Below are 14,447 nucleotides of genomic sequence, written 5' to 3' on the forward strand. Positions count from 1 at the left end.
AAGTTATGACCAACCTAGATAGTATATTAAAAAGCAGAGACATTACTTTGCCAACCAAGTTCTGTCTAGTCAAGGCTATGGTTTTTCCAGTGATCATGTATGGATGTGAGAGTTGGACTGTGAAGAAAGCTGAGCGCTGAGGAATTGATGCTTTTGAACTGTGGTGTTGGAGAAGACTCTTGAGAGTCCCTCAGACTACAAGGAGATCCAACCAGTCCATTCTAAAGGAGATCAGTCCTGGGTGTTCACTGGAAGTACTGATGCTAAAGCTGAAACTCCAATACTTTGGCCACCTCATGCAAAGAGTTGACTCATTGGAAAAGACTCTGATGCTGGGAGGGATTAGGGGCAGGAGGAAAATTGGACGACAGAGAATGAGATGGCTGGATGGCATCACTGACTCGATGGACATGAGTTTAGTGAATTCCAGGGGTTGGTAATGGACAGGGAGGCCTGGCGTGCTGTGATTCATGGGGTCTCAAAGAGTCAGACATGACTGAGCGACTGAACTCAACTCAACTCTGACATAGACATCAGAAGGGGCTGGGAAAGTACCCCCTTGCCACTTTTTACCAAGGCATCTTATACTCCTTAGCAAGCTGTTGATCATAGATAAAAGAAACAACTCAAGGCAAAGAGAGTTGCACCAGGTGCAGCTATCTCCCACAACACACGTATCTGCACAAAGGGAGTCTTCTCTGGAGGAGGTGTCTATGGGCGAGATATATTGTGTAAGTCTTGAAGGAAAATAGGCTTCCAAACAAGATACATAGTTTTATTAACATAGCTTAAGAAAAACATTTCCTGTGAGTAGGATGTATTACTTGGTTGGGCAATTCACAACTCAATGTTGGAAAAAAGTTACTTTCAGGCAGAACCGATTAATGTCATAGCAACACAGAATTAAAGGAGCCTCCTATGTGGCTAAAGCTGGAGCAAAAGAATGTAGAAAAAAAGTATCCGATGCTTGCCCTTTGTCTCCTCCTGTAGCTTGGGAACCCCTGGCCTCCCTAGGGAGACCTGCCTAGCTATTAACCCTTTCATTGGCATATTGAGGGCAGCACTTTAACTGCATCATCTTTTATGATTTGAAATAGTTTAGCTGGAGTTCCATCACCTCCATTACCTTTGTTCATAGTAATGATTCCTGAGGCCCACTTGACCTCACACTCCAGGATGTCTGACTCTACATAAATGACCACACCACTGTGGTTATCGATAATTAAGATTTTTCTTTTGTATAGTTCTTCTGTGTATTCTTGCCATCTCTTCTTAATCTCTTCTGTTTCTGTTAGGTCCTTGCCATTTCTGTCTTTATTTTGCATGTCTTTGCACAAAATATTCCTTGGTATCTCTAATTTTCTTGAAGAGATGTCTAGTCTTTCCCATTCTATTGTTTTCCTCTATTCCTTTGCATTGTTCATTTAAGAAGTCTTTCTTATCTTGCCTTGGTATTCTCTGGAAATTTGAATCTTCTAGGTTGGTAAATGTCCAATATGTTACTGGGGAAAAGCAGAGAAACTGTTTTGTAAAGAATGAAGAGCGTAGGCTAAAGCAGAGAAGTCACTCAGTTGTCAATGTGTCTGGTGGTGAAATTAAGTTCACTGCTGTAAAGATCAACCTGGAATGTTAGGTCCATGAATCAAGGCAGATTGGATGTGGTAGTGGAAGGAGGTGGCAAGAGTGAACATTGACACTTTAGGGATAAGTGAACTAAAATGGACAGGAATCAGTTCAGTTCAGTTGCTCAGTCGTGTCCGACTCTTTGCGACCCCATGAATCACAGCACGCCAGGCCTCCCTGTCCATGAATTTAATTTGATGACCTCTTACATTACAGTCAGTGTTACAGATGGTTAACACTACAGACCGCCTCATTACACTTGTTGTTTAGTTGGTAAGTCATGTCTGACTCTTTGTGACCCCATGGACTGTAGCCTGCCAGCCTCCTCTGTCCATGGGATTTCCTAGGCAAGAATAGTGGAGTGGGTTGCCATTCCCTATTCCAAGGGATTATCCTGATGCTAGGACTGAAACTGTGTCTGCTGCAATGGCAGGTGGATTGTTTATGATTGAACCACAATGGGAGTTATCGGTTTGATCTCCCAGCAGGTGGCCTAAGAGTCTTGAGGCTCAGCATGTCCGTCACTAGAGAGGAGTGGAATCTTTCCTATGACGTCCCACTGCTTGTCCCTGTACTGGCTGCTAAAGCAGCTTGGGTGAATTCTGATTTATTGGTGTCCTCATGTAAATGCTAAGTCCTTTCTTCTTTCCTTCTTGTTGAAGGAATAGAGGATAATCATGAGGAATGAAGAATCCTGGGGCTAGTAGAGGGAAAGAAGGAAAGGACTCATTTACTGAGCTCCTCCTGTATGCCGGGTCCAGTGCCAAGGTCTCAACATGTATCATCTCACTGATCCTAGAGAAACTCCATTTGCTGTGTTTTCATCATTACCTCCATTTAATGGACAAGTGGTGCCTCTTGCCTAAGATCTCCTCAGACCAAGGTCCACTCCATCAACACAGCCAAAAAAAAAAAAAAAAAACTAGCCCCAGAATCCTCAGCAACAAGCCTTCATTTGAGTGCCCTTTTTTATGGTTTCTGTGTTGGTTAATTTTTTGTGGCATTGACTCTAACTGTTTCTGAGATAGTGTTTCTGAAAGAGATGAGCATTTGAACCCATCAGCTGAGTGAAGACATCTGCCTTCACTAATGTGTGTGGACTTCATCCAATTCCTGGGGGCCTGAATGGAACAAGACAGCATCTTCTCGCCCTCTTTCTCTTTTTGCCCATGAACATAGCAGCTTCTGGCTCTTGAGACATGAGATGTCAGTACTTACATGAGTGGTCCCCTGGGTCTCAGGCCTTTGCTGCTGCTGCTGCTGCTGCTAAGTCGCTTCAGTCGTGTCCGACTCTGTGCGACCCCACAGACGGAAGCCCACCAGGCTCCCCCATCCCTGGGATTCTCAGGCCTTTAGCCTTGAGTTATATCATCAGCTCCCCCAGTTTTCAGCCCTAAGCCTTGGCCTGAGTAATAAACCTGGCTTTGCTTGTTCTCTCGCTTACAGAGGGCAGACTGTGGGACTCCATCTCTTTATGGTGTGAACCCATTCCCCTAATATACAGAAGAATCTTGACCATTATGCCTTTGAACTGCTCAGATCCACTTACTTGTGGATATTTCACTATAGTAAATTTAACACTACATCGTCTGCAGTCTCTTGAATCTGAGGATATGGAACTGAGGGTAGGGAGAGTTGACTATGAGGGATAAGATGTATATAGAAAGTGTTTCTTTCATATAGGCTAATAAGTTGGTGATAAAACATACTGTGTTAGGCTTCCCTATTTGGGAGAGATAGTAGGTGTTACAGGAATAGCGTCCATCTCTCAAAGACATGCCCTACCCCACAAAAGGATACAATTTATTTTTCTTTAATTAAATAATTATTTACTTTTGGTTGAGTTTTTGTTGCTGTGCCCCAGTTTTCTCTAGTTGTGGTGAGCGGGGGCTACTGTTCATTTGGGTGCATGGGCCTGAGCCTTGTCTTGTTGAGCAGCACACGCTTTGGGTGTGTGAGACTCAGTATTTGCAGCATGCCCGCTCAGTCATTGGGGCTTGAGGGCCCTAGAGCTCACAGGCTTCAGCAGTTGAGGTATGTGAGCTCAGAAGTTGCAGCTCACAGGCTCTGGAGCACAGGCTCAGTAGTTGTGGCCCAAGGGCTTAGTTGCTCCAGAGCGTGTAGACCAGGGTACAATCCCTTTTCCCCTGCACTGGCAAGCAGATTCATATCACTGGACCACCAAGGAAGTCCAGGGTATAATTTCTTAATGTGGTTTAGAAATACTAAAACCATGATATATGTCTGGGTGATTTTAGCATTTGATCAAAGGACATTGTATGTCTTTACTGCTCACACTAGTTTAATTCAAGAAGGACAACTCACACTCATGACAGGCATGGGTTGATGAGGACAAGGGATTCTGGCTCATCTACAGTGTGGATGATGCTTTCCAGAACTGAGGGCCTTGACTTGCATAGTGAAGCCCTTTCCCAGCATAGAAAGGCCAGGAACTGAAACCTGTGGACCCACCAGGAGAACCATGAGAACTGCTCGTGTCCAGGGCCATGGCCTGAGCCAGCAGTGATGATCCTGCCAGGAGCTCTTCATTTCAGTGGCTCACTGGCCTCTGAGTGCTGCTGCTGCTGCTAAGTCACTTCAGTCGTGTCCGACTCTGTGTGACCCCATAGACGGAAGCCCACCAGACTCCCCCTTCCCTGGGATTCTCCAGGCAAGAACACTGGAGTGGGTTGCCATTTCCTTCTCCGGCCTCTGAGTAGTTTCCCCTTATTGTATGTACCAATCCACTGAATAGCCACAGAAGTAACTAAAGAGATAAAAGATGTCCAAAATGGAATAGAGAACTAGTGGGAATAGTAGGGTTTCAGATCATAGACAGTTTGGTGTGTTTCCTTCCATCAGTCACTGGAGATTTCTGAGGTGAAAACAGAGAACAGAATAATATATCATGAAGGGCACCAGTCCATGTACACTGAAAGTTTCTTTATTTCTGACCATTATTTTACAATCATTCCCTCAGAGACAATGACAATATGTGCATCCCAAATTTCCCTCCAGAAAATGAGATTCATTTTTCTGATGCTATTTTAACACATAACTCTGAAAGTCCCATCACCTCCCAGAGTCTACATTTCCCACTACAGTCCTGCACCCTTGCTGGATCACCCTTCCTTTTCCCATTCACATTGAGCCGATGTCTGAAACCATAGCTCTGTTTTCACTTTATGATGTGGCCATGTCCTAGATTTCAGTTTCCTTCCAAGTGCCCAGAAGAAAACTTCTGGTAGAGGCAACCACCTAGGCAGGGTTAGTGTAGCTGTATATAATGGGCTCCATGTGAGTGCATATGTCATCACCACAGTGAGGACAGGGGCTGAATGTTAGCCAAATGGTTCTGGGCTGGCCTAAGTCTCTCAGAATCTCCAACAGCTCAGCCTGCAGCTGGGGAAGTCTGCCTTCTAGGAGAATACCTTGAGAGCTGTAACTTTCCTGAGGGGCAGGATACCACTCCTGACTTAAACAGGAAAGCCCAGAGGTTTGTTGCAGCATCTTCTCCATGACGGCCATGGAGAGGATGTTCCCACACAGGCTTAAGGACCTGAGTTGGGAGCAGCAGCTCAGGGATGGCAGGATGGCCTCAAATTGAGAGTCCTGGATCCCACACTGGTCTAAATACAGTTCCTGGAGGGTGGCTGCAACTTTCTTTAGCAGAACTTGAAGAAGCTCAGGATTAAAGTCCATTAGGGTGACACCATTCAGTTCCAGGCATTTTAGTTGACAGATGTTTGGACACTGGGACAGATGGGTCAAGTCTGATTCTGTAAGCTGGCAGTTAGTTATTGAGAGGTTGTCCAAGGTGGTCGTCAGGCACCTGGGGAGAAACCAAGAAATTAGTTCTTAAAACTAACGTATACATGTGATAGACAAATGGTTTTTACAGGGCTAATGTTAAGACTGACGGTCTGATGAGGGTCAATACATTGATTGCCCAGTATCACTGTAGGCTAGTTTTGTCAACTATGCCTGTCACCATGCCTTTGTCAACCCATGCCTTCACTATGTGTCTGAGTCAATTCATAGAACATTGAAAGGTCTCTTCCCCATTTATCAAGCAGACTACAACATACTTTACTTCCTTATGAGGATGAATGAGTATAATGGAATGCCCGAGAATGTGTTCAGAGGACAGCTGGACACAGATTTTTAGTACTAGGTGATCAGATAGAAAATGGTTTCAGCTAAGTCTTCCTTCAGTCCAAAGTTGGGCTTCAGAGGCCAATACCTCTGGCCACCTGAGGCTTTGGGAGACATGCATAAAGAAGCAGCTTGTACAAGATCCCACAACATCAAATGTGATGACTGTCTAGAGGGGCTCACATCTCTGCTTTCTACCACTTTCTACTACCCTTTTCTCTCAGCTCGATTAACATCATCTCCAGAATCATACTTTTCCCTTATACTAATTAACTTATCTGGAGCAAAAGATAAAAATCTTTCACAGACGGGAATTTAAGACAGGCTCATTTTGATCAATAATCTGATGAGCATAAAGCTTCTCTTCAGAATTGGTCTGGTCTGTTGTGGTTTCCCCACTTCAGTGCCCTCTTTATTTCCTGTATTTTAAGTGATTTGAACATAGACACCTCTGCTGAAGGTAGAAATTATAATCCCTTCAGTGCTAGATCAACCATTCCAGTCAATAAATTGTACCTCCACAGTGGAGTGTTTCTTTCAAGAACCATTACACAAATTTAGCTCCAAATCGATTTGTATGGCTTCAGGATATCACATTTTAGGAGAAAGTGCATTTGATACTCTAATGCTATGTTCAATGTTACTCTACCAGTGGTCCACACTCACCTGAGCATCTGGTCCAGGCGGCCTTCAAGGAAGGAGGGAGACTCCAGATGGAGATCCTGGAGGTGGCCCAGCCTCTGGAACTGGGAGGTAATTTGCACAACGTGATCGTGCTCCTGCTTCTTGAAGGCAGATACATGGATGGGGAAGAGACGAAGTCTCTGCAAATTACTCATGTGGCCCAGGAAAGGAGCAAATGTGGCCAGGGTGGACAGATTCCAGGTGCAACTCACCTGCACCTCCTGGATACAGTCCAGCTGCACCATGCTCAGGACCTTCATGATATTGTCTATTGGCATTGACACGATCTTCAGCTTCTTACAACACAGGTGAATGGAAGCTTTCCTCTGCTCTACCCACCTAAGGAGGTAGGTGAGGAAGTTGTCCAGGGTCCTTTTTTTCAAGGAAAGGTCTATAAAAACCTTCAGTGGAGCCACATGCTGCTTTGTCATTGACCTGGGCTCAGCCACTGGTGCTCTTCCTGAGCTTGTGTACCTGTGCGTACTGGCTCCAGAATACATGCTCCAGAAGTTATGACCAGTGTCCCGCAAATCTAGCACCCGCAGTTTGCACCTGCTATTGAGAAAAAGGAGATTGGTGGGGAAGCATTAAAATCCACCCAGAATGAAACATTGGCCTGAAAATTTGAAAACAGACTTCCCAACTGTGCTGTAACTTCAGATTCCTGACATCACTTGCTGCCGTGCCTTCTTCCCTCTCTGACTCACTTTCCTCCATCTCCCTTACCCCTCTCTTCTTTTCTGGTTCCCCACTTCTGGTAACTTTTAGCATCATTGTGAGGAGGTGTGGCATGTTCTTTATGCTTTTTTTAAATTATTATTGTAGGTACACCCACACTTCCCAAACGTGTTTCCTTTGGTGAGGCAAGGCCTCTAGGCTTCTACATTTCCTTCTTCAGATCCCTCTGGTCCATCCCTTTTCCACCCAGTTTTCCTCACCTCAAGTGTTTCCACTGAGATACCCAGGATTTTACCAGGTTACCTGAATCAGACTCACCTGGAGCAAACTTTCTGGACAAGCAGGACATCAAGGGCTTCCAGCACTGCTTGTAGGGGCCCCACATGAGGCAGGTCAATGAGTCCCCCCAGAGGCAGGCGGACAAAGGGCCAGGCTTGTACCATAGCCTTCAGAATTTCAGTGTGTCTCCCATTGAAAGCCTCAGTGAAGAGGGGTGGGAAGAGTTCCACAGGCAGCTGTTCCAGAGCAGAAAAGGCCAAGACATCATCCCTCAGCAGGTGCATTCCCGCCAGGTCCAGGAGTCTGAGTGGGGTCTGTACACTCATGCTGACTTTATACCAAAAGGAATACTGTGTAAACTGTCAGAGAACAAGGCGTTGACTTCAGACCAAGCAGAGGCACACCTTAGACTGTCTCCCTACCCTTCAGAAGAACCTACTCAAGGCCAAGGTCTGTGCACTGGCAAGGGTGAAAGCACCTTACTTGGCCCATATGACTCTGTGGGGTCAGTGAGCACAAAGCTGTAACTTTCCCCCTACTGGATTCAGAACAAGCATTTCAGCCACTAACACATTCAAATCCATCTGCTGCTTTGCTTAAATCATGTCCCACTGGGAAAGGTACCAAGGTCCTGAAAGCTGACCTCAAACTTCATTTTGGGAAGACTTTTAGATAGTCGTTTAGAGCCTTAAGTCTATGGAAAGAGGACTGTCATGTGAAACAGCAGTCTGCATCCTTAGTTAAGCTGGATGTAAAGATGAAAGAAATACCCATGACATGAATGTCATGTGTACATAAAAGAAGAATTTTAAATTTTGAGAGCTAATATTACAGACATTTTATTACAAATATCTTCCTAAAGGCATTTAAAAATTATTTCAGTACAAATCAAAATATTTGGGACTCAGGGAAAACAAAATTGAGAGATAAATGGAAACCTGAAATCTCATCTGAAAGGAAATAATTAAAAAAGAAAAACTCTCTATGCCATCTGGAGATACAGGCTACTTGTAAGGTCAGTTAACACCATATAAGAATAGTACTGACAATAACTTACTAGTGTGATGTGGTTGGTGTGGGACTCAGACCTCAGACTCTATGGAAGATCCAGCCAGTGACTCTGGGGCCAGAAGATCCTGCATCCTTTCTTCAGAGGCTGAGAATTTTATAGACATTTCTGATCTCAGCATCCCTCTGTCTGATTAACACAGTTCAAAAGGGGTACCTGATTAGATTATAGATGGCCCTTGGTCCTGATCTTCATTTTTCTCCACCTTAGGTGATTGAAACGTATACATACAGGGAACAGAAGGAATGATGGAGAAGGAATCAAAGACTCATTGATGGATTCACTCCACAAACCTTGGCTGATATTGACCAATATGCACAGTTATATTCCTGGGTTTGGTTGGCAAGGAATTATTGGTTTCAGTCATTGAACAAGAAAAAGCATAACTTAAAAGCCTCGTTGTTGGGGGAACTTTGCCTATATAAAAACTATCAAAATGTCCCTCAATTAACACAGCTTCATGAAAACAATCCTGTATTCCCAAAATAAACAAAATTCATGCACCTCTGTATCAGCTTGTCAATCAGGTGTTATGTAGGAAACACGGGGGATTGTGAGCCTATTCAGGCAGCAAAGGAAGAGTTTTGGGGGATGTGACTGGTTTTCCACCCTTAAGCCAAGCCTTCTCTGAAGGTGGGCAGGTCAAAATTTCAGTGAGATGTAAGAGTGTGTCAGGACAGTTTGGAGCTGGGCATTCCGAGACGGACCATGTGAATGATTACAACAATGTTAAATAAAGTTTTTTTTTTTTTTTCTTTTAGGAAAGAGGGGGAGAAGGCAATGGCAACCCACTCCAGTACTCATGCCTGGAAAATCCCATGGACGGAGGAGCCTGGAAGGCTACTGTCCATGGGATCGTTAGGAGTTGGACACGACTGAGCAACTTCACTTTCACTTTTCACTTTCACACATAGGAGAAGGAAACGGCAACCCATTCCAGTATTCTTGCCTGAAGAATCCCAGGGATGGGGGAGCCTGGTAGGCTGCCGTCTATGGGGTTGCACAGAGTCAGACATGACTGAAGCGACTTAGTAGCTGCAGCAGGAAAGAGGGAGATTTAAAAATGTTATTCTGGGTGCTATTTAGAAAATAAAAGATGGTGACCCACAAAAGACAGTGTCATCTTTGAGGGTGTTTCCTCCCAGAAATTTGGGATCAGCCCAGAAAACCACATGAAAAGATTAAATCTACGTTATGAGAAGAGGGAGGAGTGTGAGTCCTGGGCTGAGGCGTTTCCAACATTGACAGTCACTGAAGGTGGGCACTGTGAGCTCTTTGAGAGCAAAGCATAAGAGAAAAATAAGTGTGGGTCACTGGCAAATAACACTGTCACCCAGGGGCATGTGCTCTCAGGAGAGGGTTTCCTAAATTTTTTTCTCACCGAGGACACCTTCCAAATGGAAAATAGCCCCAGTCATTTTCTAGGGGTCTTGGAAGCCAACAATAATCTTACAGGCTCCTTTCTGATTTGTTGCTATTGTTCAGTCTCTAAGTCGTGTTCTACTCTTTGTCACCCCACGAACTGCAGCACATCAGGCTTCCCTGTCCTTCACTATCTCCCAGAGTCTGCTCAAACTCATGTCTGTTGAATCTGTGATGCCATTCAACCATCTCATCCTCTGTCGCCCTCTTCTCCTGCCCTCCATCTTTGCCAGCATCAGAGTCTTTTCCAATGGGTCAGCTCTTCACATCAGGCGGCCACAGTATTGGAACTTCAGCTTCAGCATCAGTTCTTCCTGTGAATATTCAGGTTTGATTTCCTTTAGGATTGACCTTTCTAAGTAAACATAGATAATTGCTAATTCTTCAGACTTAACCAAGTTCAATATAGATGATGATCAGGGTAACATCAAAGACACAGAAATAAATTGTATTTATCTCTTCATTAAAACCAGCACCTTTCTAGGGACTTCCCTGGTGGTCCAGTGGTTATGAATCTGCCTTCCAATGAAAGAGATATGGGTTTGATCCCTGTTTGGGAACTAGGATCTCATATGCCACTGGTTAACTAAGCCCCTGTGCCTCAACAAAGACCCAGCACACACACACACACAAAATTAAAATTAAATGATCATCATAATAAAAGTAAAAACTAAAAAATGCAAAAGTAAAAACAAACAAACAAAAAACAATGCCTTTCCCATAATAAATGCAGAAGCTCGTGTTGGTGTTTCAGGTTCTGCCACAATCAGGAGTGACCCCCACCCCAGGCTGCACCACAGGGGGAATCTTTTGAAGTTTAAGTTCAGAAATAAAGGGAGACCCTTTCTCCATCTTTCAGAGTTTCCTATGCCTCTCTCCCATTTATTGATGCCCAAACTTTTCCTATATACCTCTGGCCACCAAGGTGAGGACTCTTTGAAGAGTCTTCACCTACTTATTCACTTTGACAAAGATCCCTTTCACCATACTTCTCTCAGGATTATAAATGACCTTTACATTAAAAAAAAAAAAAAGTTTGAATTGGATTCTACTTAATAGATATGTTAAGTCCCAGGCCATCCATCTCTTTCATAAATACCTGCAGCAGAGTGAGTTTAGTAACAATGATAATCATAAATGGCTCTGTTAATAAACGCAAGCTGGATGAGCAGCAGTGTGGGCACTTTTCATTCACTACTTCAGATAACCTTCAGGGAACACCTAAAATTCACTCAAATTTTCTCCATTCTTTGACTGGTGAACCAAGGTTATTTTCACATAGACATATCTGCCAATTTCTATGTAAAGAATATTTAGCTGAGGGGATCTGAAAGAACCCCAAGTTTCCAGACAACCTAAATATTGAGAAGAACTGACTGAAAGACTTCATATTATTTTAGGGAAATTCAGAAATTGCAGAGTCTAAGCCAGGGATGGTTCAAACAGATCACAGATTCCACAAGAAGCTGTTTTCCCTCTCACACTATTGGTGAGCACGTAAATTGGTATAGCTACTAGGGAAAACAGTATGGTGTGTCCTCAAGTTACCAAAAATAGAGTGACAGTATGATCCAACAGTCCTACTCTTGAACATATAACCATACAAAAAGTGAAAATGAAAGTCACTAAGTCATATCTGACTCTTTGCGACCCGATGGACTATACAGTCCATGGGATTTTCCAGCCAGAATACTGGAGTAGGTAGTCTTTCCCTTCTCCAGGGAATCTTCCCAACCCAGGGGTTGAACCCAGGTCTTCTACATTGCAAGCAAAACTAGAATTCAAAAAGATACATGAAGCTTCCATGGTGGTCCAGCGGTTGAGAGTCTTCCTTGCAATGCAGGGGACAAGGGTTCAATTGCTGTTCTGGGATGATCCCACAGGCCGCAGAGCAACTAAGGCCATGTGCCACAACTAGTGAGCCTACTCACTGAAGCTACTGGAGCCTGCGGGCTCTAGAGCCCAAACTCTGTAACAAGAGAAGCCACTGCAATGAGAAGCCCACGTACCACAGTAAGAGAGTAGCCCCAGCTCGAAGCAACTAGAGAAAGCCTGCACACAAGAAAGAAGACCCAGTGCAGCAAAAAATAGCTAACTAAATAAAATCATTTAAGAAAAAAAGATACACACACCCCTGTGTTCACAGCGGCATTATGAACAATAGCCAACATATGAAAACAACCTAACTGCTCATCGACAAAAGAATGAGTAAAGAAGATGTGGTGTGTGTGTATGTGTATGTTTCCCAGCCATTAAAAGAATGAAATAATGCTATTTGTAGAAGTATGGATGGACCTAGAGATGATCATACTGAGGAAGTGAGTCAGGAGGAGAATGACAAGCACCATATGATATCACATATTGTGATAAGTCACTTCAGTCCTGTCCACTCTGTGCGACGCTGAGGACTATGGCCTGCCAGGCTCCTCTGTCCATGGGTTCTGCAGGCAAGAATAATGGGGTGAATTGTGATGTCATCCTCCAGGGGATCTTTCTGACCTAGGGATGGAACCCAGGTCTCTCTTATTTCTCCTGCATTAGCAGGCAGGATCTTTACCATTAGAGCCACCTGGGAAGCCCGATATCGCATATATGTGGAGTCAAAAATACAACACAAATATACCTATCTATGAAAAAGAAACAGAGTCAAAGGCATAGAGAACAAACTTGTGGCTGCCAAGGGGAGGAGTGTAGGGAGGGAAGGATGGGGAGTGTTCAATTGGCAGATGCAAGCGTTCATATATAGAATGCTTAAACAAGCTCATAATGTACAGCACAGGGGCTTCCCAGGTAACACAGAGGTAAAGAATCCTCCTGCCAATGCAGGAGACACAAGACACTCAGGTTTTATCCCTATGTTTGGAGGTCCCTTGGAGTAGGAAATGGTAACCCACTCAGGTATTCTTGCCTGTAAAATTCTATAGACAGAGTAGCCTGGTGGGCTACAGTCCATGGGGTCACAAAGAGTTGGATACAAAGGAGCGCACATGCGCATACATACACACTATATAGCACAAAGAATATAGTCAATATCTTGTGATAAACCATAATGGAAAAGAATATGAAAACGTATATATATATATATATATATATACTTTGCTGTACAGTGGAAATTAAGCACAACATTTTGTTTCACCTGGGCCTGGGTGACTGTACAGTGGATAACCATTTGATGTGACAGGGCCAAAGCTCCATCCCGAGATCATGCTAAAGCCACCATCTTCTGAACATGCTTCCCATGAAGTACCAAGTAACAGAGGTACACCTGCACAGGGCAGCGATTACCTCACTTTGTCCTGCCTTCAATCACCTTTCCCTGCACCTCCAATCTCCCTACACTTTTCTACTATAAATATCCCTGCTCCCTGCCTTTGACGTGATAGACCGATTTGTTCTCCTGTCACCTCCCATAACTTCTTTGTAGATAAACAACCTTGAAATCCTGGTATTTGGCTTGCTGACCATTAGGCAAATAAAATCTGTTCAGTAACAGAATATTGTAATTCATACTTCTGAGCATCTTAGATTACCATGCTGAGATGTCCAGGGGGTGATTTTATTATGAAAGAACTGGTGATTGTAAAGTTCTGGCAGTTTTCATTATATGTCCACTCAATTTTCTGAATTGTATTAAGCATTTTCTATTATCAGACTTTTTCATAATCAGTGATGAGAATAGAGCTATTGCCATCTTGGAAAGTCAAGAGCCAATCTGTAGTGAATTGGAGAAATAAAGAGAGAGAATTTACAAAACTTTCAAGAAGAAAGAAGAAGAGATCAGTTTTTTTAGATCCAACATATGAGTGAGAACATACAATGTTTATCTTTCTTTGACATATTTCACTTAGCATGATTCCCCCCAAAGTCCATCCTTTGTGTGTGTGTGGGTGTGTGTGTAATATGGTAGGATGTCCTTCTTGTTATTGCATTATATATATATGTGTGTGTGTGTGTGTGTGTATGCACACAAATGAGGAGGAATGTCAGAGGAGATGTTTCTTCTACCTGTATTATTAAAGTGAGGTGAAGTTGCTCAGTCGTGTCCAACTCTTTGCGACCCCGTGGACTGTAGCCTACCAGGCTTCTCTGTCCATGGGATTCTCCAGGCAAGAATACTGGAGTGGGTTACCATTTCCTTCTCCAGGGGATCTTCCCAACCCAGGGATCGAACCCGGGTCTCCCGCATTGGAGGTAGACTCTTTAACCTCTGTTTTACACAAAAGCATTGTTCTTTGTTACTTGAACAAAACCTTGGAAAACAAAGGATTTTTCTTTCACAGATAATTTACACTAACATATTACTGACCACAAGTGCTATTTCTTCTATATCTTATATATTTATATTATTGGTGGCCAATAATATAATATTGATTTTCCCCAAATGGGCACTTTAATGAAAATAGTATTTGACTATAAAACTGATGGTAGAATATTCTATGGGCCATCAGTCATAGTTGTTTACTGCCATACCAGGCTGCAAGGTCAGTTATGGGATCACAGGGTGACAGAGACATTGTTCCTTCCATTGGTGGGACAA

At 43.6% G+C, this 14,447-nt stretch overlaps 1 protein-coding gene across 1 annotated transcript; it reads right to left on the bottom strand.

Annotated features, from left to right (window-relative positions):
• Positions 1-4,881: 4,881 nt before the first annotated feature.
• Positions 4,882-7,745, bottom strand: LOC129550961 (PRAME family member 8-like). The gene is made up of 3 exons (XM_088845037.1): positions 7,459-7,745; positions 6,445-7,017; positions 4,882-5,455 (listed from the first exon to the last, which is right to left on the bottom strand). The coding sequence occupies exons 1-3, from the start codon at positions 7,743-7,745 to the stop codon at positions 4,882-4,884; spliced, it is 1,434 nt and encodes a 477-aa protein (XP_088701163.1).
• Positions 7,746-14,447: the final 6,702 nt, after the last annotated feature.

The sequence above is a fragment of the Moschus berezovskii genome, chromosome 17, assembly GCF_049115385.1.
Source record: "Moschus berezovskii isolate FMDL1 chromosome 17, NW_MosBer_1.0, whole genome shotgun sequence".
In the NCBI taxonomy this organism is placed as follows: Eukaryota; Metazoa; Chordata; class Mammalia; order Artiodactyla; family Moschidae; genus Moschus; species Moschus berezovskii.